The sequence below is a fragment of the Parasteatoda tepidariorum genome, chromosome 7 (assembly GCF_043381705.1).
Source record: "Parasteatoda tepidariorum isolate YZ-2023 chromosome 7, CAS_Ptep_4.0, whole genome shotgun sequence".
Taxonomy (NCBI): Eukaryota; Metazoa; Arthropoda; class Arachnida; order Araneae; family Theridiidae; genus Parasteatoda; species Parasteatoda tepidariorum.
Window position 1 is genome coordinate 80,501,946 of NC_092210.1, and position 16,987 is coordinate 80,518,932.

Below are 16,987 nucleotides of genomic sequence, written 5' to 3' on the forward strand. Positions count from 1 at the left end.
AAATGCTAATCGTTCACCGTTTTTGTCACAGAACTGTTCAATGTGAAAAACAAAACTGCATGAACCTTTGGTGTAACGGTGACACCTAAGTTTATGTAGCTCTTTTTGAAAGCTTCTACACATGCTTTGTAATTTTGGTCAAGATTATTTCTGAAGCATGCAGAAACCACTTTTTTTTAAGTTGTCAAATACTTCAGTATTGCTAGATTTTTAAACTGGGGGCAGAAGGTCTACTTTATCCAAAAGTGTTTTGCATGCATTTCCTTTAAACCCAGAACACCCTCGTCCAATTTCACGCTGAACGTGACAAGCTTTTGCCCATGTCAGGGATTCATTTTCACACTCTTTCAACATATGTGTGAAAACAGTGTTAACAATACAAAGCATAAGGTGTAATTCTGGCAGTGGAATAATGTCTAGGAATGTTTTGCCTCCAACAGTTGTAATTAGCGGTGGATGAATGCAATTGAAATAATTTTTCGCTTTGTTTTTTGAACTTCTTCCTTCAGTCAGCCAACTTGTATAATACGATGAAACATTATCGGGGGATCACAATTCACCACAGATGCTTAGCTCATCTTTCATGGCATAACAATAAGTGCATGGGTATGCGCTGCTGTGCAACATTATACCTGCCAAGATATTCGCTAACTTCAAATTGGTCGCAATTGTGCCGTGGAAAGGACTTATATTCAACGTTGAAATGAGTTGATCTACATTCTTATAATTTTCTTGTGCACTCGTGACGACTGCTAGAATGAATAGTCATTTAACTCCAGAATCCTTAAATTTCCTTGCAACTATCCCCTCATCATACTTAGCGCACTTACCACTGCACTCGAAGTCCAACTCATTTGATTGTACAGGAAGACGTATTTTTTAAAATCCACCTACTCCATCAATACCCATTTTTAAGTGAACATCCAGTACATCTCGTTTATTTTTCATTTACTGAACAAAAGCAGGAACATCTTTGCAGTAAACTCCAAGAGCCTCCAAGATTTCATCGCCTTTTATGCAAACGAAAGGAAATTCCTTAAAATCAAAATAATTGTTGACAGAATGAGCTGTGATATTAAGTTCTGTTTTTAATCCTGGTTCAATTGCTTTTCTACTTCATGTACACACACGAATGGAAGCTGCCATTTTTAAAGTTGCAAGATCACTTAAATTTAAATCGCTTTTGATTTTCAACATATCATCCACAGATAATGTAGAGTTTGTTGTGGAAAGCTTTTTTTTTATTATTGCCTACTGCGATTTGAAGTGGTTCCCCGTGGATTTGCGACAACCGCAAAACTGAAGGCTCCTGATCACCCTTAGAATCTTCTTTTAGTTTTCCTTTAATTAATCAAAAGAAATATTTTTTACTTCTAAAATTAACCTGAAACTTTTTTTTAAAATTTTGCCACAAATTTTTGCGGGTATTTCGCATACAATTTCACAAATTTTGCAGTCGCATCTTGATCGCGTAGCCTGCACAGGCTTAAAAATAGACAAATCTGGAGATTTTTTTCTTTCCGGTGTTCGCTTTAAATACTTTTCTTCTGCACGTACAACACACAGCCGATGGCAATTAACGCTCATCATCATAGTTGTCATGTTTATTTTTCATATCAATTTTGAACTGATTCTCAATAATATACATTTGTTTTAGTTTTCGAAAACACTAGAAACATACTTTACCTGGATTTTGATCATGAGTCAAAGCTTTAGACATCTTTCACTGAACAATTATACACGTTTTAACAGTTTTTTAGATACCAAACAATCGCTCTGTGACACAAGGTTAAACGTGTTTTGTTTTGTAAGTTTTAATTTCACAGTGCTTGTGCCGCTAAAGTTGATTTAAGTTTTTCTTATTCTTGTTTTTTATTTTGTGGTTCACCGACTATAATTAACAATTAATAAACTTCTAATAATTATAAAAAAATTTTATAAAAGGTTATTATAAATATTTAATACAAATATATATATATTCTATTTATAAGTATAAAATGATGCCAACATTTAAGAAATTTCGTACTTCGTGAGCAAAAATGTTCAAAGTGGATTTTTTTAAAAATCTCTCCACAGATTATATTAATTTTTCGATTTTTATTATCTAAGAACATTGTAAATTCAGAATCTCTTCTAATTTTCTAGGTGTAAGAGCATTTTATTTAACTTTGGTTAAGGCACACCGTGTATCATAAATTTTATTCTAATTTATCAATAGAACTGTTCATAAATTATGATATATTGAAAAGGAAAATTACAGATATTTTTTAAGTACAATACTTAATATACAGCAATCCTTTTTTACCTTCAATGAAAAAAAAATCTGTCCAAACTTTATTTTTTTATAAATTTAAAAATGAGATGAATAAACTTCAGTAATCCAAATTTCTTACTTTCTAAGAGTGTTTCTAGAAATTACATTAGAAATTGAACTAATAAATTTTAAAGAGANTTTTTTTTTTTTGTAGAATATAATGGTATAGAATATTAAAAAAATTTTTTTTGGGATCTAATAATATTTTAATTTTTTCTTCTGTGCCATATAAATAAATTAGTCAAATTAAAATAAAATGTATCATAAATTTTATTTTTAACAAAAAATTAGATTAAATTAAATTTATTCTAATTTATCATTAGATAAGCCGCGATGGCTATGGGGATAGAAAGTTCGCCTTTCAATGAGGCGCACCAGGTTCGAATCCCAGTCGATACAAATTCCGTATCCGGCTTGCACCAACCACAGTGCTGACTTGAAATATCCTCAGTGGTAGACGGATCAAGGGTTAGAGTTCTCTTGCCGTCAGGCTAACCGTGAGAGGTTCTTGCGGTCTTCCTCTCCATGTAACACAAATGCGGGTTAGCTCCATCAAAAAGTCCTCCACGAAGGCAAAATTTCACCTGATATTCGATCCAAGAGTTCCCTTGTCTTCTGGATTGGGTTCAAAATGACAAGGCTACGGAGTTGAACATTAGTAGTCGTAAACCCGTAAAACTGGGTCGGTAGTTCAAGGACAGTTATAAAATAAAAAATATTTATCAATAGAGAGCCGCAATGGATCAGGGGAATGTTCGCCTTTCAATGAGGTGAAACAGGTTCGATCCTGGAGATAGCTGGTCGATACGAATTCCGCATCCGACTTGCACAAACCACAGTGCTGATGTGAAAAATCCTCAGTGGTAGACGGATCACTGGTTCGAGTCACCTTTGTTGTCGGTTAACAGTGGGAGTATCATGTGGTCTTCCTCTCCATGAAACGAAAATGAGCGTTAGTTTCATTAGAAAGTCCTCCACGAAGGCAAATTTCTCCAAATACTTGATCCAGGAGTTCCCTTGTCTTCTGGATTGGTTTCGAAATTACAAGGCTACGCAGTCGAACATTGGTAGTCGTAAACCCGAAAATTGGGTAGGCTGTTCAACTACGGTTATAAAATAAAATAAAATTTATCAATAGAACAACTGTTCATAAATTATGACATATTGAAAAGGAAAATTATATATATTTTTAGGTACAATACTTAACATACAGCAACCCTTTTTTATCTCCAATGAAAAAAAAATCTGTCAAAACTTTATTTTTTAATAAGTTTAAAAATGAGATGAATAAACTTCAGTAACCCAAATTTCTTACTTTCTAAGTCTTTCTAGAAATTACATTAGAAATTGAACCAATAAGTTTTAAAGAGAATTACGACAGATGATCAGCAATTTATTCTAACTTTACATTCCTAAAATAGCTTAAACAACTTAAACTAGTAAGAATAAATTCATAAATATTTAGTTTAGAAGTCAACGAAATGGAGAGGCATCTTACTTATTACAATTTTTCTTTGAGCACAATACATAACTCCCATTCCAATAGCATGTGAAGCACCATCTTTGCCAGGCAACAGAGCTTTCCCATCTTCTTTCACATCCCACTGAACCCAGTTTGGCTGCAACCAAATTACATGATATTAGAATATTTTCTCTCTTCATATATATGTAATGAAAACATAATTTTGTAATGAAGAACTACTAATTAGTACTTAGAACTTTACTAAAAGTAAGAAATAATAAAAATATGAAAATTGAAGAATTTTGCATAGTAAAAGCTTCAAGGTACTGTGCAAAATCCAAGGTGTGCCCTATTCTACACTTAAAATTGTTATTCTACGTAATTAAACATTTCACTTTTGAAATTACATTCCCTTCCTCCACCCACAAAAAAATATACATAAAATACAGTAGAGACTCAATTATTTGAACCTCTTTCATTGAAATACTGCTAGCCTATGACAATTTATTATTATTTTGTATGCAGCCTTATTCTTTTATTTCAAAGATATGCTGTCATGATTCAGTTATCCATAAGGTTTAAAAAAAAAAAACACTTTTTGTATTGCACTGTTTTATAGAAATTATATATTTTTTTATAAATGTTTTGCAAGTTGATGTAGTTGGTTTTGCTTTAAAAATCTATCTGATATAATTTTTTTTGATTTACCAGTCTACAAACCATAATTTCTAAAGTATAGCTTAGTTTGACCTTCATGGCTTCCACATTTTCTAATACCAGTACCACATTTTTTAATACAAGTCTAATACCAGTAAAGAATATAATAGTGATAGGAGAAATAACAATAGGAATAAAGCCTTACAAAACATACAGACAAATCAGGCAAAATTTAAGATTTTTTTTAAAAAAATTTTATTTATTTGATTTAAATCCAATTTTTTTAAAAATTTAAATTTGATTTTTTTACATATTTATTGAGCAGCCAAATTATCCTATAAAATGTAGTAACACTACTTAATATTATTTAAAAAACAATTATATAGCTAAAATAGTTTCAAATGTAATTTAGTTTAGAACAGAATACAACAAAGAAAAATTATTGTATGAAATAAATTATTGTTTCTCTGAGCAGAACAAATCTTTCTTCACAATTCGTAAACACTAACTATAAATTTAATATGTTTTAAAAACACTTAAAAGTATTCAAATAAATACAAAATTAAATGGGTATAATTGAAATTTGTTTGTAACAAACAATAAATACCAATTTTGTTCTATGTGCAGAAGAGAGGACTGGAAAAATCTTTTAAAGGCAAATCCTATCCTGGAGGTAATGCTGATTAATTTTACCGGTAAATTATTTTACACACAGCGAAAGGAAAATTACCAGTTAAACATCAGGCTCACTACTCAAATAGAAGAATAAAACTCATTAACTTTCCAATATTTTTAAATTTATAATTTGTATCTTATACTATATATTCAGTTAAAAAATATAACACAACTCTATGTAGAAATTTATTATTTAGAAATCTATTATAGAAATATGTAGAAATTTATTAAAGAAAATTTTATTTATTTTGAAATATCTGAGGGGGAAAAATTAAAACATGACGAAACAAAATTCTAGTAGTGTATCAATAGAATTTAATGTATCGATTTTCTGTCTTCACGAATCAAACTTATAAGTATTTCGAAAATTTTTATTAAAATATAAAATTAATGTTAGAATTAATAGGAATTAAACCCAATGAAAAGTAAAATGATCAATACATAAAGTAAGCAGTGTCATCTTCAAATCTCGCTGGCACAGAATATATTAAACAGTAAATTAGACAACAACAGAAAACTAGACAGAATATTAAAAAAAAGGGCCATTTTTTTTACTCACTGTTAAAATAAATAAGGGACGAAAACATAATTGAGAGTGAAAACAAGACAGCAAAACCATACAGAGAAAAAGACACAAGTTATATAACTATCTTCCATCATCTATATGTAATATCCAGGTGAAAATTGGAGCCATTATGTGACTTCTTCAGAAAATTCAAATTCTAAAAAAACAACCTATTCCAAAATTTTAATTCCGTAAAAACCAATTTAAGACAAATTTAACGAAATTTTTAAAAAATTTAACAAAATTTAAACCAATTTAACAATCGAAAAATGATTACACAAAATTGTTCCTCGGAGGATTCTTGGAAAAAAAGGCATGTTTTTCATGATAACATCGTCATGAATCAAGCGAGTCAAAACTCAAATTCAAAATCAGCATGTTGTAATAGCATGTTAGACATATATTGGAATTCGGAAAACCTTATACCTTGTGGAAAATGCTGAAATGTTTATCATCTGATGAAGTGAAAACACGATAGAATTGTTTCGAGTCTAACACGTCAAAGAGTGGTAATTTTAATTTGAAAGTCGTAACAACATCAAATTAAGAATATCAGAATTCGAAAAACCAAGTGAACAAAGTGAGAAAAATCAAGTGAACAAAGTGAGAAAAATTAGAATTGCCGAAAAAACTATTATCGAATATCATGACATTAAGAATGAATCATTGTGAATCAAAAGCATCAGGATGTATTACCTCAAAATCAAAATTTTCATGTCTTAATAACATCGTATTTAAAATATCAGCATTCTAAAAAACCACACATGAAGGGCTGAAAAATAATTCAAGGAAATTATCATGAAACGACGCAAAATTGTGATGTAACCGACGAGACGAGAAGTCACAAATGGGATGCTTTAGAAAGTGATAACTCCAAATCGAACGGCGTAAAAACATTGTATTAAAAGCAAAGGAAATTTAAAAATCAATAGCAGTCTACCAAAAAACTTTTAAAAATTTAGGATAGAATCGTTATGAACCAAGAGTGCCAAAATTTGATTGTAACATCATATTAAAATAATAAACAAAATTTGTAAAAAAAACATGTTAAAAAAAAACTTTAAAAAAATTACATGGATTGGAAAAACTATGTGAAAAGTGCCAAAGAAATAATAAATAACTGCCTAAAAAATTAGCATCAAAGGAATTGAAAGTACAATGGGATCAGCACAAATCGAATGCATCAAAGAGAGATAACTCAAATATCCAAATTTGAGCATCATAATAACAATGTATTGAAAATAACGACATCAGCCGAAAAATGATTGGAAAAGTAAGTAGATTTACAATTTACAAAAAAAAAAAAAAAAAAAAAAAAAAAAAAGAATAGAAAATAGTGAATTCTAAAACTGAATATACTTCATTAATGAAGTAATTTTTTAAAAAATAATTTCAGTTTTTCGAGAAGATGGATCCTAAAAAATACAACCTGAATTGACCCTAGTATATTATAGTACTGCTATACATAATTTTCATGTGGAACAGCAAACCCAATGTTTACCGAGAATTTTTAACAAATGACAAGTTTAATTAGGTGTAATTAAACATTAAGTTCGTATCAAGTTTATTTAAATTCATTTATCAAGCTTAGGTGATGGAGGATTAAGCAAACAAACACACACAATGAAAAACATTAATTTATAAGAAATTATAAAACAGTCAATTCAATAAATTTCTTAATCAAAAATAAGAATAAACAATATGAAGTCTTTCCATCCTTCTATCTGTTCTGGATTCTCACAACTAATAACCCTTTACCAGTTGAAAGTTTTCTAAGTCATAGCGTGGTTACAGCTACATGAAGTCTGGCTCACTGCCCCGAATAGGTGAAAACAAAATTTTTATATTTGAAAATATGGCCACAAAGATCACATGTTTGGAGTCTGGCAACTAAAACTCACTGATTTTTCCACATTTTCACTCAAAATTATTAAATTCCCTGACTTTTTGGACAATTTTAGAATTCCCAGACTTTTCCAATTTTTTTGGATTTTCTAGATAGTGTAGCAATCCTGTAATATTACTCTCATTCACTTTCTCTAATTTTATTTTTTTATTAGTCTATTTTGAAATATAATAATTTAGCCTTTCATTATTTTGTTGAATAAAGTCTTTAAAAAAATCCCACCCTCTAAAAATTTATTTAAATAAAATCATAGTTCATTTAAACCAATGATTTTTTTTAAAAAAGTCACATGATTAAAATCGCAATTTTAATCATGATTTAATATAAGTGATTTAAATCATGTCAATCCTACATACGGAACAATATAAACCAATGAAATCAACAATCCATTGAATAAGTCAAAGATTTAGATTTAAACAATGCTCTATGGAAGTTTTATCATTCAGAAAATGAGTAATGGAGTATTAACTTTGTTTCCATCAGTATAATTGGATTAAAATAATATTTTTATTCTTATGAGATAAAAAGACATAAAAGAGTCATCTTACTATATAATGTAATTTTTGCATAAGTAAAAACGAATTTTAAAATATCTTTATATCTATGTGGCAAAAATATATTTATGAAAATGACATATTACTTCATGACTGGGCAGATATACAAGAGTTAGTACTTTTTTCGGACTCCAAATCCTCATTACAGGCCCTAGAGAATCCCACACCAAGGAACATTATAGTTGAAAACATTAAAGGCATTATTCAACACAGGAATTACCGGTTCAACTGGATCAAGGCTCACTCGGGGGAAGCTGGAAATGAGGGAGTGGATGCTCTAGCAAAAGCAGGCACTCTGCTCAGTGGGGTAGATTTTTACTACTCTATTACAAGACCACAGCTTAATTATAAACTATGGCAGGTCAGCAGAGGTTTAAAAAAGGTGGAAAAGAAAGGTGGGACCGTTCATCAAACGGGAGACATACCAACAAGTTTTTTCCAAAAGTCAGCGATAAACTTTTAAATTATGACTTTTACATAAACCAATTCTATACCGCCCATGGAGTGTTCGGAGAACACCAATCGAGACTTTTTCAGAAATCATCTAGCTGCAAATACTGTGGCAAAAGGCAAACGGTTCAACATCTAATTGCAGAATGTTCTAAATTCTCGACACTCCGAGGGAATCATATTAACATCAGGGAACCAATCGAAAAGTGGTGCAGAACAAAACAACAGCAACAAATCTTTAGAGAAATTATTAAAAGCACACTAGAAGATACCATTACAATGGACGATCCGATGGACCCTATACACTTAGGTTGACTTGATGTCTCCCCTCAATACCTGAACTGCCAATCCACTTCTATTTTAACACGTCATTCCCCCTTTTATATTCTTCAAACTTGAGCATCCTGGGGGACTCCGTTGGTCTTCTGTTCTATCACCTCAACACTAATTTTAATTCAACTTGATGTTTTTACTCACTTGTATATTCGCTTTTAGCGTTTTTATCAACAAAAATAGACGGGAAAGGAAAAAAAAGGTTTTTATTTTTATTGTATTCATATCTTTAATTGTCCTGTTTTATTTTAGATGTTTATATCTTGTAGTTACTCATTATGCATTGTAACACATACTGTATTCTATGTAACTTTGTTGGGGTCTTCAATACTATTGTAATTTGGCTCAGTATAAGGGTGGGCCATCGGCTTTAAGCACTATATGGCGGCCCGCCCAGCTGTTGGCATATGACTCTTGTATTTTACGCACTTTTTGCTTTTTATGTTCTTTTCCGTTTTTACTTGGTTTTAATAAACATTTACCTGTATGCCCTGAATTGGGGTAGGTCGGGGTAAATATTTTCATATTACTTCATGACACTATTATTAAAAAAACACCTCCATTGGAGTTTTGGATGAAAATACAATAAAAAGGCACTACTACTATAATCTAAAAATCTCAATTATCTGGATTGGATCTGAGTCCCAGTTACTTAAGACAATAATCAGTTTGCATTTAATTATATCCAAATTCGAAGCATCATAAATAGCCAGAATAGAAAAATCATAAATAATTCATTAAGTGTTTCAAAAAACTAAATAGCTTCTATTTTTATTTTTTTTTATTATTATTATTCAACGAAATAAACATGTGACTGGAAAAAAAAATTCAAAAAAGGAAAGTAAAGAACTTAAAAGTCAAAATACATTAAATTTATTAATTTATGATCATTTTAACAATATATATCAAAGCTGGTGAAAAAATAATTTTAGGAAGAAATGGAATACTTTGAAAATTTACACAAACAAGATCTAGTAAATTTCATTTTGATAGTGCAAAATAAAACAATCTAATTCAAACTAAAGTTATTTTGATTGGCATTTTATTTTTAAAATAAAATTTCAAGTTTAAATAGTAAGAGAAATTAAAGTTTAAGATTTGGTGTAAAATTATATTTTAGTATTATATCAGTATTAAATTATATTTTTATATTGTTCTTTAAGACATTCATTAAAAAACTCAGGCATAAGAGAAAAGCGTGACCAAAACTTACACAATCACCAATGATAGCAATTTCAATGGAATCTCTTGAAGCACACACAGTTACACCCCTGCCACAAAGAAAAATAAATTATTATAATAAGATTATAACAAAAAAGAATAATAAAAATTTAAAGAATATAAAAAAAATATTACATATTTAACAAAATTAACTGAAATTTATGAAGGAAATTATATTTTATTGGGATTAAACATATTTTTTGTATTATTGCAGAGACTTCTGGTAAGATTTTTCAGTAGTATCCATGCAAATTTCTAATACTTTTCAAGCCCTCTCAGCAGTTTTATAACGAAATGTGTTTCGACAAATTTAAGACAATATGAAATAATTAGAGATTTTTCCTACTTTGAAATTTTAGCATGTCACAATAATATTGCATTCAAAACATCAAATTTTAAAAACTAGGTAGAAATGGTCAATATCACGATATATAACAGTAAAAACAGCAGAAAAAACAATTTATAACTTTTATAACTGCCTGAAAACGATTGGAAAACGTGGGTTCAGGACAGAACAATTACTAAAGTTCAAAATTCGCCCCTATTCAAACAAAATATTCTACAGATACACCAAAGACATCCCATCCCAAAAATTGAACAAAATCTTTATTCTTCAGAAATTATTATTCTTTTGATTTCTTTAGAGATCAAAGCAAAATCTGTCCCTTTACCCAATTTATTGTTACTTGTAGAACAAATAAGATAGATTACACTAAATACAAATACATAGATATTACTGAATATTAATTTTTAGAGAATGGACATTATAAAAACAACTTTCTATAAAACTTTTTTATAGCTTTAAAATTAGTATAAATATATATTCAGTGCTTAAAACAAGGTGCTAATTCATAACACATGAACAATGAAAATAAATCATATTTGAAAAAAAATAAAATGCTAAGTTATAAGCAAAAAAATGCAATAGGAAATAACGATTAAATTTAAATTTAAATTTAAAAAAAAAAGCAAAAGTACTAGTTAAAGGGTACAAAGAAGAGAAATATTCATTTCTTAGTTAAATGTAGGAGCTGTGCAAAACATACGGGCAACTACAATTTATTATTAACTAGTTTAACAATTAATCTAGTTAAAAAATATATTTGTAAGTCGATTTAAAAGCAAAATAAAAATAACTTTTGTCTAATTGTGGATTATATAGATATACCAAAAAACATCAATACCAACAAAATATTCACATTTAATGAAACTTAAAGAAGTTGAAAAAACTGATATTTAAAATGACTTTTTAATACAATATATGCTAAAATATATAATAAGAAATTGATATAAATCCCACAATAAAATATATTACATCATAAACATGTAGAAAATTTCTCATGATTAAGTAATTTTAGAATGAAATTCAAATACAAAAAATACAAACCAAGTTGGTTCAAAATGTAAAAAATATCGTTGTTCATCGCTGGAGCTATTTCCCAAACACACGTCATAAAAATTCTGATATACAATGGGAGAACCTTTCTAAAAATATAAAATATTCCACTGAAATATTTTAAAAACTTTGAGCAAACTAAACAAAATTCCAGTGAAATCAATAAGTAAATATATATATATACATTATATAGTTTAATAAAGGCGCTACTTACTGGGGTAGAAACAACAAATAAATATGGTGGAGAACCTTTTGTGATTGGCACATAAAGGACAACAAATTGAGTTGTAGAGACCCAACAGATGTTTTCCACTAACGGGGGGGGAAAAAAAGATTTACATAAGAAAACACTAAACATAATTTTTTTTATTAAAGCCATATTAACTCATTTATACATCAATATAGTGGATTTTTTTCCCGTTCTTCTGGGAAACCCACCAATAGTCAGTTGTCAAATAAGAAAAATCACCTTGATTTAAAAAAATTTCACAAAAAATTCTCAATACTCTCATGTATAAAATAAATTTATTTTCCTCACAAAGAATACTATCTTGCAAATGGAGGGGGGGGGGAGTGCTTCATGATAGAGTTTGAGAAAAATGGCTAGACAACTAAATTCTTTCCTAAGCTAATACTATCAATGCTAATAAATAATGCAACTTGATTTCTAATAGAATTGAACGGAAACATGAATTTTCAGTTGAAAAATGGAGCCATTAATTATTTACAGAAATGTGACAAAATAAGCTTTCAATTAAATACTCTAACACAATATTTTGTAAAATAATTTTAACATAAAAATTTTTTAATTCATATAAGGGACATTATACAGAAGTCTCCGAAAAATATAATTTCAGTATTTTTAAAATATGTATTAATCAGCAAATTTATTATTAAAATCAAGGCAAAAATTGCATAAAAATGAATATTTTGTCAGAGGTAAACTTTTTTTTAAAATCACTCCATTGTTAGTCACAAATTAAATGCCCCCAACAATTTAAAAAATAATAATTTCTAAACATATTTTTCTTCTTCTTTATTTTTGGAGGAATTGGTTTTGCAGACAAATTATTTTGTGTTACAAATGCAAGATTTTAATATTTTTTAATGCGTCTACAAGAAAAAAAATGGATTTAAAAGAAAATAAATAACACTCATAAATTTATATGTGAGAGATTTATAGTTCAGACTCTCTGATATTTTTTCAAAATATATTTTGCTCTTTATACATAAATTGTTTGTTACATATATTATTAAACATCCCTAGAAATTTAAACAACTAGCGCAGATAATGTTTTGAAAACAATTTTGTGTACTAACAATTTTTGATAATATTTGATGTACATGAAATGTTTGTATTTGGTAACAAAATGGCCTCCAAATGGCAGGAAATAGGTAGTTTATTTTTAAGAAAGATAAAACAATTAAGTATCTAAAATAAAGTTCACACAAAGGCATTTATATAAAAAAAAAACTAACTGATTAATGCATTGAATTTAAAGACAAGCATATTTAAAATTTTTCTACTGAATGAAATTATTCTAATAATAATGTATCATTTAAATTTTCAATAAAGATTTCAGTAATCATTTTTAACCATTTCATTGTTTTCACTGGCTTCTAAAAAACCCTAGCAAAATGGCTAATCTACAGAATAAAACATAAGCTATATTAAAATGTTAGCAAAATAACATCTAACATNTCTACAAGAAAAAAAATGGATTTAAAAGAAAATAAATAACACTCATAAATTTATATGTGAGAGATTTATAGTTCAGACTCTCTGATATTTTTTCAAAATATATTTTGCTCTTTATAAATAAATTGTTCGCGTTACATTTATTATTAAACATCCGCAGAAATTTAAACAACTAGCGCAGATGTTTTGAAAACAATTTGGTGTACTAACAATTTTCGACAACATTGGATGTATATGAAATGTTTGTATTTGACAACAAAATGGGATCCAAATGACAGGAAATAGGTAGTTTATTTTTAAGAAAGATAAAACAATTAACTATTTAAAATAACGTTCACACAAATGCATTTATATATAAACTAACTGAATAATGCATTGACTTTAAAGATAAACATATTTACTAGTATTTTTTCTACTGCATGAATTTATTCTAATATTAATTAATCATTTAAATTTTCAATAAAGATTTCAGTAATTATTTTTAACCATTTCATTGTTTTCACTGGCTTCTAAAAAATCCTAGCAAAATGGCTAATCTACAGAATAAAACATAAGCTATATTAAAATATTAGCAAAATAACATCTACTCTCTCCCTCTCTCTCTCTCACTCACACATATACAATTACCGACTATAAAAAAAAAATTTTACTTAAGAAATGTCAAAAAATAAAAAAAAATTTAACTTTTATAAAACACAAGTGCTTGACACGAGTTAACTCTACTTTGAGGAATAGTGCATTAGTGGGTTCAATAAGTAAATAAAAATATTTCTGAAAAAATAAAATTATCAATGATAATTAACACTAAAAGATATGTATTTTGTTGAAATTTTGTTTTTCCTTTGTCTTCCAGAACATTAATTTGGAAGAACATGAATTTTCACAGTTTATCAAGAAATTGTTCATAAATTAATAATCTATTTAATGGCAAACATGCTCAAGAAGCATTTCTAGCTGAAAAAATCTGTTACAATTTTTAAAAAAATGCATGTATCATTTTTCTTTAATAAAAATGAACATAGAACCAAGAAAAATATTTATTATTAATTATACCATTTTCATTTTGTAATATTTTATTTAATTTTAGCTTACATCTTCTAAAAGTTTATTTTCAATTTGAAATCATAGAACATTATGTCCATTATACTAAATGTTGCATTTGTATTAAATTAATTTGCATTCATAATTGTTATCATAATAATAATTATCAGTAGAAGTGGATTTTTTTGTTTTTTTTTTTTTTGTTTCAAATAAGGCAATTTTCAGAATGTACATGAATTACTTTTTGTCGAAAATTTCACTAGAATTATTTGAAATATTCAAATTAATTGTTCTTTGTGCAATCGCAATAAATTAGAAAAGAGCATAAAATTTATAAGTCTTTGTCAATATTTTTTCCCCTCAATAAACGTAACAGTAGGGTTTACCTACAATCTAACATAACCTTAGAGTTTAATTTTACCTTTCATCTGACTCCTACTAAATAAGATATTTGACTCCTACTAAATAAGATATTGATTATTGTGTTCTGAAAATACAAAGTATTTTGATAACTTAATTTACCCATTTTAAATAAGATGCAACAAGAATTTTTACTTTTTGAGAAGCTCAGAATTATTGCTTTCCATCAATACACCTACAAATTAACAACTCACCTGTTACTTTTTCATCAAGTGTTGGAGGAGGAATGTTTTTAACCTCTTGTAAAGTTGGCTTGTATTGACTAAAAGAGCCATCAATTTTACCAACAACAATTTGTTTGCCTTTAGGACTCCAACAGACTGAAAATATGAAACATATAAATTAAATAAAAGTCACAGAAAAAACAATCAAAGTATAATGCAACAAATTAATGATCTACTTCATGTTTCAATATTTAGCAAATACTTTTTTTAAGTTAAATGAAATATAATTGAAGTACTTTTATAATGAAATAGTCCTGAAATGATTATAATTTTTTTCACAAACAAGTTTTCACCAATTAAGTGTCATCATTATACATGCTATTTTCACACTATCTTCATGAACTTTATAGCCGTAATTAAGTAAAGCAATAGCTTTCCTTTCCTGTTACTTATATAACTAGCCTTTCCAATTGCTGAGTTCAGTGATTCTTAACAGATTTTTTTTTTCACTGACTATTAGAGATGCAGAATAATATTTTAACATTGATACTTGTTCCTGTATAGCTTTAAATAGTTGTTAGCACAATTTACTAAGATATTAGGCATTTTCAAGATTGCGAAGGTTGCCACAGCTGTAGAAATAATGCATTTTATTTCTTTGCTAGTTTTTTTCTCCCATAATAACTTGAGTGAAAAATTCCTGTATTTTAGATTTTTTTTTTCCCCTTTTAAACTTTGAATAAAATGCATAAACTTATTATTTGCATATAAAAATAATTTTAGCTTTTATGAAGAAAAAAAAAGTTTTTAAAATAATTTAATCGATAAAAGTAAGCCAGTTTCAATGTATGAAATAAATTCGTTTGGACAATCATTTAGGGTTTTTTTTTTTTAAATTGTCTTCTTTTAATGGAAACAATTTTTTTCAAAGAAAGTTCTTAAAATTAGAATTTATTGTTTGTTTTTTAGTAAGTAAAAAAAAATCATAAAATTTACATAATATGGAGAAAAAAAGTTAATCTTAATTTATAAGAAAAATTTTATGTTTCGTTATAAATATCTTGAAATTTCATTAAATTTTTCTCTTTAGCAATTTAAAATGATATTCTCTTTCAGTCCTAAAAGATTATGTTAGTTAATAGCCATTATGACTGACTCTTTGTGGCCAGAAATCATTGTCACACTGTATCAATCAAAAATACATTCAGGGCAAAAAATCATTGAAAAAATTAATTTTATATTTCCAATAATTTTATTTTTTCAATTGAATTATACACTTAAATTACACATTTGAATTATACACTTAGTTTAAATGAAGTATAAAAACATAACTAAAAAAAATACATCAATAACTTTTTTTAAATAAAGAGTTAACGTAATAAAGAGTTAACGTTGTGATTTAAGATTTATACTTTGACAGTTTATCTTGTTTTAGACAGAGTTGGCATGATTGAAATCACTTTTATTTTAAATCATTGACTTAAATCACAATGATCAGTAAATAAAAAATCATTGTTTCGAATATTTTTTTTTTATTTAGGATAATTTTGGTTGCAATTTTTTTCAAAGTCTGATCTCATTGATATTGAAGGTTTAATCCAGAGAAATAATGAGGGGGGAAAGTATAAAAATCATTATTAAATCTTCAAAATATGCTAGAAAATAAAAGACAGATAGTGAATTGAAGAGATATGGAGCTTTTAAATTATAAGTATCTAATTACTGCTTATGTAAATAATTTGCTATGTAATGAACATAATACAATTATACCAATTTAGTTTCATGTTAACTTAAATAAATATATTTTTAAAACTCATTAGACATGTAGTTTGTGTATATAAATCATAAAGAAAAACTTGCACTACCTAGTGAATTTGTATTTTTTACTTATTTATTTTTTTAAAGTTTACGGATAGAAATTATTTCATTCATTTGATAAGTAACTAATGATAATAAACATAAAGCCATGAAAGTAGTTTGAATAAAAACATTGATTTTATTTTTTCTGTGATTAGTTTGTAATAATTATATAATAATTTTAACCATTTTAGTTAGAAATATTAGGTAATTTAGTTATATTGTTTTTAAAATAATGTTTAGCATTATTAATATACTTATCAGTTTTATTTA

The 16,987-nt window shown here is 27.5% G+C and overlaps 1 protein-coding gene across 10 annotated transcripts in view; it reads right to left on the minus strand.

Annotated features, from left to right (window-relative positions):
• The window catches only part of LOC107454684 (nuclear pore complex protein Nup214), an 89,507-nt gene that overhangs the window by 60,866 nt on the left and 11,654 nt on the right, over nucleotides 1-16,987 (minus strand). For all 10 annotated transcript variants that reach the window (XM_043053616.2, XM_071183695.1, XM_071183694.1 and 7 more), the window contains exons 6-10: nucleotides 14,888-15,013; nucleotides 11,748-11,845; nucleotides 11,525-11,622; nucleotides 10,130-10,187; nucleotides 3,813-3,933 (exon numbers count right to left, since the gene is read on the minus strand). In XM_043053616.2, the coding sequence (XP_042909550.1) occupies nucleotides 3,813-3,933; nucleotides 10,130-10,187; nucleotides 11,525-11,622; nucleotides 11,748-11,845; nucleotides 14,888-15,013 (501 nt within the window). The remainder of the gene's footprint in view (nucleotides 1-3,812; nucleotides 3,934-10,129; nucleotides 10,188-11,524; nucleotides 11,623-11,747; nucleotides 11,846-14,887; nucleotides 15,014-16,987) is intronic.